Below are 13,708 nucleotides of genomic sequence, written 5' to 3' on the forward strand. Positions count from 1 at the left end.
TAGTCGAGGTGAGGTTTTGGTCAATGGTAACTCCAAGGATAGTGATCAGGGACGGTTATGCCACTGAATGTCTTGTTGGAGATGGCCTGGCATTTGTGTGGTGTGAATGTTAATTGTCACTGCTTACCCAAATAATGACCAGACCATTTGAGCCTGGACTGCTTCTGTATCTCAGGAGTCAGGAATGGGGCTGAACATTATGTAATTGTCAGTGAGCATCCCCACTCCTGACCTTAGGATGGAGGGAATGTCATTGCTGAAGCAGCTGAAGATGGTTGGGCCTAGGACACCACCCTGAGGGACTCCTGCAGGGACATCCTGGAGGTGAGATGACTGAACTGCAACATCCCTAACCACCCACAGATGTACCAGGTATCAGGTCAACCAGCGCAGAGTGTGCTCCCCAATACCCAGTGATTTCAGAGACAGCAAGGGGTGTCACTCTCACCATGGAACTCGGGAACACTTTCAGACATGTTTGAAATGAAAAGAGGTGCTCAGTGATCTTGATCTCACATCCTGGTTACGTTCACCAGAAAGCCCAAACATTCTGCCTTCTGGGAAGCCATGTTGAGAATCCAACTGCCCCACCTCCAGATCCCACTCACTCTATCAGCTCAGTCCAACGGAATCGATTCAATGGCTTAGGAATCCATTCTAATGGAAGCTACATTTCAGAATGAGATGGATAAAGCTACCAAAGGGGGCAGTTATCCGTTACTGACTGACCTCCCAAAGGGAGCTGTTTTCCCGTTACTGACTGACCTTCCAAAGGGAGCTGTTATCCCGTTACTGACTGACCTCCCAGAGGGAGCTGTTTTCCTGTTACTGACTGATCCCCCAAAGGGACCTGTTTTCCCGTTCCTGACTGACCTCCCAAATGGGAGCTGTTTTCCCGTTACTGACTGACCTACCAAAGGGAGCTGTTTTCCCGTTCCTGACTGACCTCCCAAATGGGAGCTGTTTTCCCGTTACTGACTGACCTACCAAAGGGCGCTGTTTTCCCATTACTGACTGACCTCTCAAAGGGAGCTGTTTTCCCATTACTGACTGACCTCCCAAATGGGAGCTGTTTTCCCGTTACTGACTGACCTACCAAAAGGAGCTATTTTCCCGTGACTGACTGACCTCCCAAAGGGAGCTGTTTTCCCGTTACTGACTGACCTCCCAAAGGGAGCTGTTATCCCGTTACTGACTGACCTCCCAAAGGGAGCTGTTTTCCTGTTACTGACTGACCTCCCAGAGGGAGCTGTTTTCCCGTTCCTGACTGACCTCCCAAAGGGAGCTGTTTTCCCGTTACTGTCTGACCTACCAAAGGGACCTGTTATTCCGTTACTGACTGACCTCCCAAAGGGAGCTGTTATTCCGTTACTGACTGATCTACCAAAGGGAGCTGTTATCCTGTTACTGATTGACCTCCCAAAGGGAGCTGTTTTCCCGTTACTGCCTGACCTCCCAAAGGGAGCTGTTATCCCGTTACTGACTGACCTCCCAAAGGGAGCTGGTTTCCCGTTACTGACTGACCTCCCAAAGGGAGCTGGTTTCCCGTTACTGAAGGACCTACCTCCTCTCAGTTCCGAGGAAGCTGCCACGTATGCGAAGGTGTCCATGTTGATGATGTCAATGACGGGACTAAGCACACGGGTTGGATCCTAACATGGAGAAGATGCAGTAAATAAACATGATTGAGGTGTGATCCGACAGCATCACCACTGCAACGTGACCCATATCCCACCTTTCATCAACAGGGGAATCTATATTTTCTCAGGCTGTAGCTCTCCTTGTGATGGCACCTGTTGTCGGAACACAAGTAACCCTTTCGGCCGCGTTCTACAACACAATCACTGCTTCTCCCGAATTTCAATTCCCAACGATATCCCGGATTCCCCAAGAAGCTAAAAATCCCTCTATCTCAGATTTAAATATAGTCAATGATGCAGTGGTTCCCAATCCTGATGGGTAGAGAATTGCACTGATTTAACCCTCAGACCCTACAAATGAAGGCCTCAAATTAGTCCTAAATGATGTGGCCAAGACCTGAGACTGTGCTCATGAGATTGGCCCCCTCCACAGGCATCAGCCTCCCCGTACCTACCCTGTCGTGACCCTTCAGAACCCTGTACAATCCTAATGATTTCACCTCTTGTCTCTGTGAACTCAGTAGGTTACAGAGTCAGACAGCACAGGAGAGGTCCATCACATCTGTCCTGTCCTGTCTACATTAATCCCACCCCCCCACATTTGGCCCACAGCATTGATATTTCTGACATTTCAAGTGCTCTTCCAACTATTTTTTAATGTTTGCAGCATTTCCCCCCTCAACAACTCTCCCAGGCAGCACGCCCCAGACTTCCACCACCCTCTCAGCAAAAACATCTATCCTCACATCCCCATCAAATGTGCTGCCTCCCACCTTTAAATTATTCCACCTTGTGACTGACCCATCAAACAAGGGCAACAGCTACTTTCTATTCACCCTATCCAAGTCTCTCATAAGCTTATGCACCTCAGTCACGTTCCCACCTCAGCCTCCTCAACTCTAATAAAACAACCTGAGCTTTTCCGGCCTCTCTCCATCGCTGAAATGCTCCATCCCAGGCCAGCGTCCTGGTGAGTGTCCTCCACGCACCCCCTCCAATCCTTCCTACAGCGCGGTGACCAGAACAACACACACTGCTCCAGTTGGGGCCTGTCCAGCTCCAATAATACCCTCCCTGCTCAGATAATCTACGCCATGAGTGATAAAGGCCTGTATATCTCCTTACCTTTACAAGGATGTTGCCAGGGTTGGAGGATTTGAGCTACAGGGAGAGGCTGAACAGGCTGAGGCCGTTTTCCCTGGAGCGTCGGAGGCTGAGGGGTGACCTTATAGAGGTTTACAAAATTATGAGGGGCATGGATAGGGTAAATAGGCAAAGTCTTTTCCCTGGGGTCGGGGAGTCCAGAACTAGAGGGCATTGGTTTAGGGTGAGAGGGGAAAGATATAGAAGAGACCTAAGGGGCAACGTTTTCATGCAGAGTGTGGTACATGTATGGAATGAGCTGCTACAGGGAGTGGTGGAGGCTGGTACAACCAATATTTAAGAGGTATATGAATAGGAAGGGTTTGGAGGGATATGGGCCGGGTGCTGGCAGGTGGGACTAGATTGGGTTGGAATATCTGGTCAGCATGGATGGGTTGGACCGAAGGGTCTGTTTCCATGCTGTACATCTCTATGACTCTATGCCTCTATGACATCCTGGTAAATTTCCTCTGCACCTTCTCTTAAGCTTCCATATCTTTCCAATTTCGAGGCAACTAGAACTGTACACAATATTCCAAATTTGGTCTAACCAGGACTCTATGGAGCTGCAGCATAACCTCACGGCTTTTAAACTCAATCCCTCTGCTAATGAAAGCCAAGACACCGCACGCATTCTTAACAACCCTATCAACTTAATTGGCAAATTTGAGGGAACTATTCACATAGACCCCAAGGTCCATCTGTTCCCCCACACTGCCAAGAAGTCTGCCTTTAACCCTATTCTGCATTCAAATTTGACATTCTAAAATTAATGACTTCACACTTTTCCAGGTTGAACTCCATCTACCACTTATCAGCCCAGTTCTGCATCCTGTCAATGTCTCGTTGCGACCTACAACAGCCCTCCACACTATCCACAGCTCCACCAACATTGGTGACATTGGCAAACTTACAACCCTTCCACTTCCTCATCCAAGTCATTTATAAAAATCACAAACCAATCCCTGTGGAACATCACTGGTCACTGAGCTCCAGGCTTAATACTTTCCATCGACCACCACCCTCTGTCTTCTATGGGCCAGCCAATTCTATATCCAGACAGCCAAATCACCTGTATCCCATGCCTCTTTACTTCCTGAGTAACACTATCTTGGGGAACCTTATCAAACACCTTGCTAAAATCCATGTGTACACCACACCTTCTGTTCAACCTTCATCAATGTGTTTTGTCACATTCTCAAAGAAAAATAACATGGTTTGCGGGGCTTGACCTGCCCCTCACAAAGCCATGCTGACTATCTCTAACCAAATTATGATAAAATCATTAATCCTGTCTCTCAGAATCCTCTCCAATACATTGCCCACCCCTGACATAAGACTGACTGGTCTGAAATTCCCAGGATTATCCCGATTCCCTTTCTTGAACAAGGGAATAACATTTGACAATCTCCAATGATCTGGCGCTACTCTAGTGGACAGTGAGGATGCAACGATCACCACCATAGGCACAGTAATCTCTTCCCTCACTTCCTGTACTAACCTTGGGTATATCCTGTCTGACCCAGGGGATTTATCTATACTTATGTTTTTCAAAATTTTCAGCATATCCTCCTTCTTAATATCAGTCTGTTTCAGGCTGTCCACAGAAACATCAAGGTCCCTCTCAGGAGTGAGTACTGAAGCAAAGTATTCATTCAGGACCTCCCCTACCTCCTCCGACTTCAGGAGCACGTTCCCTCCACTATCCCTGATCGGCCCTACCCTCACTCTGACCAGCCTCGTGTTATGCATGGTATGGAACTGTCCTTAAACGTCAAATACCATTTGGCTGGGAAATATTCAAATTTCCTGCAGGTAATCGATGACCCTTTATCTGTGCCCAACACGTCTGGGAGTCTGTGTATTGCAACAGCTGTGTGCAGTTTTTCTATCAGTGTCCCCATGTTTGATTAATAAACTCTATCCACATCCAGTCACTTTGAATGTGCATCCACTCTGACTAAAACCATTGAGCCCATGAAAGGACGTGCACAGTCAATGTGTAACAGAGTCCAGGGTTCAGCCAGCCATTCCCATGAATATGGGTGAGCTGCTGGTGGGAGATTTAGCCCTCATTGACACTCTGGGCAGTGCCCTACCAACGCAGCTATGTCTGCATCCAATCCTGGCCAGAGACATCACTTCTCACCAACATCTCCATTTTGGAAACCCCTGAATGACCTGGGGGAGTTCAGCCAGTGTGAGGATGTGTCTGTCCCTTCACAGTGATGGGGTTAGGATGTGTCTGTTCCTTCACAGTGATGGGGTTAGGATGTGTCTGTCCCTTTACTGTCATGGTGTTAGAATGTGTCTGTCCCTTTACTGTGACGGTGTTAGGATGTGTCTGTCCCTTTACTGTGACGGTGTTAGGATGTGTCTGTCCCTTTACTGTGATGATGTTAGGATGTGTCTGTCCCTTTACAGCCATGGTGTTAGGATGTGTCTGTCCCTTTACTGTGATGGTGTTAGGATGTGTCTGTCCCTTTACAGCCATGGTGTTAGGATGTGTCTGTCCCTTTACTGTGACGGTGTTAGGATGTGTCTGTCCCTTTACTGTGAGGGTGTTAGGATGTATCTGTCCCTTTACTGTGACGGTGTTAGGATGTGTCTATCCCTTTACTGTGACGGTGTTAGGATGTGTCTGTCCCTTTACTGTGGCGGTGTTAGGATGTGTCTGTCTCTTTACTGTGAGGGTGTTAGGATGTGTCTGTCCCTTTACTGTGACGGTGTTTGGATGTGTCTATCCCTTTACTGTGACGGTGTTAGGATGTGTCTGTCTCTTTACTGTGAGGGTGTTAGGATGTGTCTGTCCCTTTACTGTGAGGGTGTTAGGATGTGTCTGTCTCTTTACTGTGAGGGTGTTAGGATGTGTCTGTCCCTTTACTGTGAGGGTGTTAGGATGTGTCTGTCCCTTTACTGTGAGGATGTTGGGATGTGTCTCTCCCTTTACTGTGATGGTGTTAGGATGTGTCTGTCCCTTTACTGTGACGGTGTTAGGATGTGTCTGTCCCTTTACTGTGATGGTGTTAGGATGTGTCTGTCCCTTTACTGTGACGGTGTTAGGATGTGTCTATCCCTTTACTGTGATGGTGTTTGGATGTGTCTGTCCTTTTACTGTGATGGTGTTAGGATGTGTCTGTCCCTTTACTGTGATGGTGTTAGGATGTGTCTATCCCTTTACTGTGATGGTGTTTGGATGTGTCTGTCCTTTTACTGTGATGGTGTTAGGATGTGTCTGTCCCTTTACTGTGATGGTGTTAGGATGTGTCTATCCCTTTACTGTGAGGGTGTTAGGATGTGTCTGTCCCTTTACTGTGACGGTGTTAGGATGTGTCTGTCCCTTTACTGTGACGGTGTTAGGATGTGTCTGTCCCTTTACTGTGACGGTGTTAGGATGTGTCTATCCCTTTACTGTGATGGTGTTAGGATGTGTCTATCCCTTTACTGTGACGGTGTGAGGATGTGTCTGTCCCTTTACTGTGACGGTGTTAGGATGTGTCTGTCCCTTTACTGTGACGGTGTTAGGATGTGTCTGTCCCTTTACTGTGATGGTGTTAGGATGTGTCTATCCCTTTACTGTGACGGTGTTAGGATGTGTCTATCCCTTTACTGTGAGGGTGTTAGGATGTGTCTGTCCCTTTACTGTGATGATGTTAGGATGTGTCTGTCCCTTTACTGTGACGGTGTTAGGATGTGTCTGTCCCTTTACTGTGATGATGTTAGGATGTGTCTGTCCCTTTACTGTGACGGTGTTAGGATGTGTCTATCCCTTTACTGTGACGGTGTTTGGATGTGTCTGTCCCTTTACTGTGACGGTGTTAGGATGTGTCTGTCTCTTTACTGTGATGGTGTTAGGATGTGTCTGTCCCTTTACTGTGACGGTGTTAGGATGTGTCTGTCCCTTTACTGTGATGGTGTTAGGATGTGTCTATCCCTTTACTGTGACGGTGTTAGGATGTGTCTGTCCCTTTACTGTGACGGTGTTAGGATGTGTCTGTCCCTTTACTGTGACGGTGTTTGGATGTGTCTGTCCCTTTACTGTGACGGTGTTAGGATGTGTCTATCCCTTTACTGTGACGGTGTTAGGATGTGTCTGTCCCTTTACTGTGATGATGTTAGGATGTGTCTGTCCCTTTACTGTGACGGTGTTAGGATGTGTCTATCCCTTTACTGTGACGGTGTTTGGATGTGTCTGTCCCTTTACTGTGACGGTGTTAGGATGTGTCTGTCCCTTTACTGTGACGGTGTTAGGATGTGTCTGTCCCTTTACTGTGATGATGTTAGGATGTGTCTGTCCCTTTACTGTGACGGTGTTAGGATGTGTCTGTCCCTTTACTGTGACGGTGTTAGGATGTGTCTATCCCTTTACTGTGGCGGTGTTAGGATGTGTCTGTCCCTTTACTGTGACGGTGTTAGGATGTGTCTGTCCCTTTACTGTGATGATGTTAGGATGTGTCTGTCCCTTTACTGTGACGGTGTTAGGATGTGTCTATCCCTTTACTGTGACGGTGTTTGGATGTGTCTGTCCCTTTACTGTGACGGTGTTAGGATGTGTCTGTCCCTTTACTGTGACGGTGTTAGGATGTGTCTGTCCCTTTACTGTGATGATGTTAGGATGTGTCTGTCCCTTTACTGTGATGGTGTTAGGATGTGTCTGTCCCTTTACTGTGGCGGTGTTTGGATGTGTCTGTTATTACAATGATATTAGAGTACATCTCTCCCTTTGCTCCGATGATGTTAAGATGTTGCTCCCACTTTACTGTGATAAAGTTGACATCTCTCTCTCTCTCTCTCTCTCTCCATCCATTACGTTAAGACTTTTCCTTCTCTTTCTTTAGGTGATGGTCGGATGTATCTTACCTCTTTCGTTCTCTGGAGCAGTGGGGGCAGCCAATCCTTATTCACCTCACAGTGACTGTCCAGGAAGGTGAGGACTGCAGCTTCAGCAGCGTCTGCGCCGCGGACCCGGGACCTGATTAACCCTGAGCACAGGCAGAACGACATTGCTGAGGGTCAGCCCTGGCACTGCGACTGCATTGTGACTCACACATCTCCAGCAGATCCCAGCTCCCCCCCACCTCAGAGAACCACTGATCCCAGCTTCATACAGACCTTGTTCCAGAATTTCCTTTATTCACTTTTGGGACGTGGGTGGCACTGACTGGGCCCAGCATTTCTTGCCTGTCCCTAGTTGCCCCTTGAGAAGGTGGGGGGTGAGCTGCCTTCTTGAACCTCTGCAGCCCACCTGCTGTGGGTTGACCCACCATGTACTTAGGGAGGGAATTCCAGGATTATGACCCAGCAACAGTGAGGGAACAGCGATATATTTCAAAGTCAGTGGCTTGGAGGGGAACTTACAGGGGGCGGTGTCCACGTATATGCTACCCATGTCCTTTTAGAAGGAATTGGTTGAGGGTTTGGAAGGTGCTGACTGAGGATGCGTGTTGAATTTCCGCAGGGCATCGTGCAGATAGTACACGCTGCTGCTACTGAACGTCGCCAGCTGAGTTCCTGGTTAATGGCAAATCCATGGATATTGATCGTGGGGGGCATCAGCGACAGAGATGCCATTGAAGGTCGAGGGGTGGTGGTTGGGTTGTCTCTTATTGGTTTGGGTCATAGCCTGGCATTTATGGGGCACGAATGTTCCTTGCCACTTGTCAGCCCAAGCCCAAGCCTGGATATAGTCCAGATCTTGTTTCATTTGAATGTAGAATCTGAGGTGTCACAAATGGTGCTGAACATGTGGCAATCATTGGTGAACATTCCCAATCTTTCATTTTCTGATGGAGGGGAGGTCATTGATGAAGCAGCTGAAGATGGTTGGGCCTAGGACACTACCCTGAGGAACTCCTGCAGAGATGTACTGAATCTGAGATGTCTGACCCCCAATAACCAGGTACGAGTGCCAGGTATGAGTCCAGCCAGAGGAGAGTTTGCCCCCAATACCTGCTGATTCCAGTTTTGCCCCGGGCTTACGCTCAGTGGGAGCCCTTTGAGAACTGGCCTCAGTGTCATGGCCAAGGTGGGTCAGACCTGCTCAGGATCGCCTGCTAGTGGTTTCTCCCCATCCTCACCCCCCCCCCCCCCCCCCCCCCCCCCCCCCCCCCCCCCAGCCTGGCTTCATCACTGCGGGGTACCTCCCTGTGGCTGCTGAGAGAGCTAGGGTGAAGAGCACTGCAGTGGAATAGCTGGGTGAGAGCGGTGCTCCCGTTTCGGTCCCTGAACTCCCCCCCCCCTCTACCCCACTCCCAAACCGTACCTCAGAGTCCGGCTCTTCAGGAGGGGTCTCAGGAAACTGGGTGCTTTGAATGGGAGCCCAGAAATGAACCCGTGCTATCTTTGGCGTCATCAGGTGGCACACTCACCCCTCCGACACTCCCCTTCCCCCCCACCTCACCCCTGCAGGAGCTGGCCCTTTAATTAAAGGGGCCACACCCCCTTCGGCAGGGCTGCCGCGTGTCACACAGAAAACAGGCGAACTCGGAGCGACCGGGTGAGTTTGGAAACCGAGCGATCCTCCCCGTCTCACCTTCACGCTGCACGTTCCTCAGACATTTCACCTTCGGCAGTTTGGTCAGCAGCTGACAGTCAGCAGCTAGAGGGAGAGAATGGCACTGGTTACAGGGACTTCACAGGACACCAACATTCTCGCTGCCACCCCCAATCGCCCTGGAAATGAGTGGCTCCCTCGGTCATTTCGGAAGTTAGTTCACCGGGAACCGCATTGCTGTGGGTCAGGAGTCACGTGTAGGTCAGGGTCCTTCCCTGAAGGGAAGGTGTGTCGCACAGCCACCTCTTCTACAATGGCCACGTTCAACTAACTTTTCATCCAGGGTTTTATCAACTTTAAAGTTCACCATCTGTTGGGGGCAAACGTCCCCCGACCGTTAACCGGGACTTCGGAAGGTTTAGCAGAGGCCAGTCCACCAGCACCTCCGAGTGTAGGAAGGGAACCATAAGTTAGATTTAATTTAGTACACTGTCCATCAGCCGCTCGGGGAGAGAGGACACAGACAGTGGAAGGGACAGACGGAGGGAGGGACAGACAGAGCGAGGGACAGACAGAGCGAGGGACAGACAGAGCGAGGGACAGAGGGAGGGACAGACAGAGGGAGGGACAGACAGAGGGAGGGACAGGCAGAGCGAGGGACAGGCAGAGCGAGGGACAGAGGGAGAGACAGACAGAGGGAGGGACAGAGAGGGAGGGACAGGCAGAGCGAGGGACAGACAGAGCGAGGGACAGACAGAGCGAGGGACAGACAGAGGGAGGGACAGGCAGAGGGAGGGACAGGCAGAGCGAGGGACAGGCAGAGCGAGGGACAGAGGGAGGGACAGACAGAGAGAGGGACAGACGGAGTAAGGGACAGACAGAGGGAGGGACAGACAGAGCGAGGGACAGACAGAGGGAGGGACAAACAGAGGGAGGGACAGGCAGAGGGAGGGACAGGCAGAACAAGGGACAGACAGAACGAGGGACAGACAGAGGGAGGGACAGACAGAGCGAGGGACAGACAGAGCAAGGGACAGACAGAGCGAGGGACAGACAGAGCGAGGCACAGACAGAGTGAGGCAGAGACAGAGCGAGAGGCAGATAGAGTGAGGGACAGACAGAGCGAGGTACTGAGTGAGGTACAGACATAGCGAGGTACAGACAGAGTGAGGTACAGACAGAGCGAGGGACAGACAGAGGGAGGGACAGACAGAGGGAGGTACAGACATAGTGAGGGACAGATAGAGAGAGGGACAGACAGAGGGAGGGACAGACAGAATGAGGGACAGGCAGAATGAGGGACAGACAGAGTAAGGTACAGACAGAGCGAGGGACAGACAGAGCGAGGGACAGACAGAGCGAGGGACAGACAGAATGAGGGACAGGCAGAATGAGGGACAGACAGAGTAAGGTACAGACAGAGCGAAGGACAGATAGAGAGAGGGACAGATAGAGAGAGGGACAGACAGAGCGAGGTACTGAGTGAGGTACAGACAGAGCGAGGGACAGACAGAGGGAGGGACAGACAGAGGGAGGGACAGAGGGAGGGACAGACAGAGGGAGGGACAGGCTGACCAAATGTGGGTTTTGAGAATTTGCCGCCCAGTTGGAATTCAGGTGTGACACAAAGTGCTTTGTACCTTCTTTCCAGAGACTGTGTTCAATAATAACAAGGACCAGGGAATAATTGATATTGTCTAATGTTCAACATTTTCTGAAAGGTTTCATCTAAAAGGGTAGGTCATGCTGAGAGAGCTCAGACCCCTGGTGTGCTCCTCCTGCTCTGTGTGTGTCAAACCAGGCATCCTTCCCGTGTCTGGGAACAGCATGTGGACAGGAAGGGTCTCCAGCTGCAGCTCCTGGGAGGTCAGGTTTCGGGGCTGGGGACCCTGTGGGTCATCCATGAAGCTGAGGGTCTTGTGGACAGTACGGACATGGAGATGGTCACACTGCAGGCTCTGAACCCACAGGCAGCACGGGGAGGGGTGACCACCAGGCAGAGTAAGGGGGCTAGGCAGGGAGTGCAGGTAGTGTGTGTGTGTGTGTGTGTGTGTGTATATGGTTGGGGGTGTAACAGCTGCTCAGGGGAAGGCGTGAGAATTGTTATAGGGGATTTAATTGTAAAGCGTTCTTGTACCGAACCACGAGACGTGAGGAAAGGAGGTAGATACCTGAAAGGTAGCAAACTCAGGATTAATACCAGTGCCGTGTGCTAGTCAGGGTAGGCCCAGCTGGGAAGGTCAGGGGGAGAAGTGGCCGAGGGGATGGTGTGCGTGGGGGAGGGTGGGTGTCAGATTGCTCAGGCATGGGGACTGCTTCAGGGACCGGTATAAACTGTACGGGACCGACCTATTTGGTGGAGGTGGCTTGAAACAAGGATGGGTTGGGGGTGGATTCGGGTGAGGGGTCAGAGGAAGGAACGTTCCGATCAAAAGACAGAACGAGGAATAAGGAAAGAAAAATTACGGACGAGCATCAAACACGGTGAAAACTAACAGGAGCAGGGACAGTGAGTGTGGAAAAGACATCCAGCTGTCATCGGGTCAGGGCTAAAGAGATGTGACTGCAGGGTGAGCAGGGATAGGACTTGAAGAACCAGGGCGAAGCATTATTTCGGATAAAAAGCTCATGGGGTTGCAGCACTGCTCAAGGAGGAGATTTGACCCAACGCTGCTGAAGGATGACAAGGTGGATGGGATCTGTATGGGGACAGCTGAGGAACGTGAGTGTGTGTGAGGTGCTGGAAAAGCCCAGCAGGTCATTCAGCATCCGAGGAAAATCAACATTCCAGGCAGGAGCCCTTTTCCAGCACCACACACTCTCGACTCTGATCTCCAGCATCTGCAGTTCGCACTTCCTCCCAGAGCTGGGAAACACCAAGGGGGGCGGGGAGTCCATCAATATTCATGGGGACAGAGCCCAACCTGGATGGGTGATGGTGGGAACAGGAAGTTTGAGCTATGTGCAATAACGGAACACGTGCAATTGCCTGTATTTTATCTGCATTGAGATTGGGCAAATTAAATCACTCGTTATATCATCGAGATGGAATGTCGAAGGGATGGTTTTCTGAACCCGTACATTGAAGAAGCATTTGGAGAACAGCCATCCTAGATTGGGAGGTTGTGTAATGAGAAAGGAATTATTGGCAGTCTCGTTGTACAGGCCCCTTGGGTAAGGAGCGACCACAACGTGAGAGAATTCCTCAGCAACATGGAGGTGATTCGCTGACTCAGGTCCGGAATCCAAACAGAGGAAGGGTCCTGGTTTGAGGTGGGGGGTTGGCGGAGAGATTGGGGAATGTCACTGAACGGGATGATGCTGTAAAGGCAACGGCAGACGTTCAGGAAGCACATGGATGAACTGTAACAACTGTTCATTCCTGTCCGGCACAAAGATAAAATGGGAAGGACAGAAAACCACGGCTTACAAGGGAAATTAGATCCAAGGAAGGGGCACGTCAATTGGCTAGAGAAACAGCAGATCTGGGGAGTGACAGCCATTCAGAATTCAGTAAATGAGGATAAAGGGATTGCTTCAGAAAGGGAAAACAGAACATGAGTGTAAGCTTGTGGGGGACACAAAGACTGTAAAGGTTCTGACAGATGTGTGAAGAGAAAAAGATTAGTGAAGATAAATATAGGTCCTTTCCAGACAGGAACAGGGACAATTATAATGCAGAACAAAGAAACAGCTGAGCACCTCTGAATCTGTGTTCACAAAGGAGGACACCTGGGAACTTCGGGGAACACAGGGTTTAGTGAGAGGGAGGCACTGAAGGAAATCAGTATTTGTAGGGATAGGGTGTTGGGGGAATTGGGGATTGAAGGTCAATAAATCCCCAGGCCCTGATAAACTACATCCGAGTGGATTTAAGAAGGTGCTCGTCTTCCAGCATCAAGTACTCCTTGCATTACAGTAAATATTAAATTCCCACATCCCACGGTCTCCCTGAATTGTTGCTTTGTTCCACCAAGTCCATCTTTAGCCCTTTTCAACTTATAGCTTTCCTCCAAGTCTTATCCATTCACTCCCCTCTAACTGGCACCTTTAGCACTCTGCTGCTAATTGTTTGATTTGATTTGATTTATTGTCGTCACTTGTACTTAAGTACAGTGAAAAGCTTTGTTTGCTGAGCAGTACTGTAGGAGATCACCTCAGCCCGTTCTCTGTGCGAGGGATAAATGTTCAGCCACAGACTAATGCAATGGGACAATTGGTCTCACACCATTTGACATTTTCATATTAACAGTTAACGCATTAACAGCCGACGTGACCATTCAGAATTGATGGGGACAATGTCAACTATTGACTGCAACGGTCCAGTTGCCAGCTCTGTCCGATAGCTGGCACTGTTCACCAAGATTCTGAAATCTGCCTTTTGAGTCTGCCAGCTCCTTCAGGCAATGTGACACTCACACACTGACTGGCC

The 13,708-nt window shown here is 49.9% G+C and overlaps 1 protein-coding gene across 2 annotated transcripts in view; it reads right to left on the bottom strand.

Moving 5' to 3' along the window:
* galnt14 (UDP-N-acetyl-alpha-D-galactosamine:polypeptide N-acetylgalactosaminyltransferase 14 (GalNAc-T14)) overlaps positions 1 to 13,708 on the bottom strand; it is a 205,891-nt gene that overhangs the window by 58,226 nt on the left and 133,957 nt on the right. For both annotated transcript variants that reach the window (XM_060855677.1, XM_060855685.1), the window contains 3 exons: positions 9,316 to 9,381; positions 7,644 to 7,765; positions 1,565 to 1,652 (listed from right to left, as the gene is read on the bottom strand). In XM_060855677.1, coding sequence (XP_060711660.1) covers positions 1,565 to 1,652; positions 7,644 to 7,765; positions 9,316 to 9,381 — 276 coding nt within the window. The remainder of the gene's footprint in view (positions 1 to 1,564; positions 1,653 to 7,643; positions 7,766 to 9,315; positions 9,382 to 13,708) is intronic.

Source organism: Hemiscyllium ocellatum, chromosome 3, assembly GCF_020745735.1.
Source record: "Hemiscyllium ocellatum isolate sHemOce1 chromosome 3, sHemOce1.pat.X.cur, whole genome shotgun sequence".
In the NCBI taxonomy this organism is placed as follows: domain Eukaryota; kingdom Metazoa; phylum Chordata; class Chondrichthyes; order Orectolobiformes; family Hemiscylliidae; genus Hemiscyllium; species Hemiscyllium ocellatum.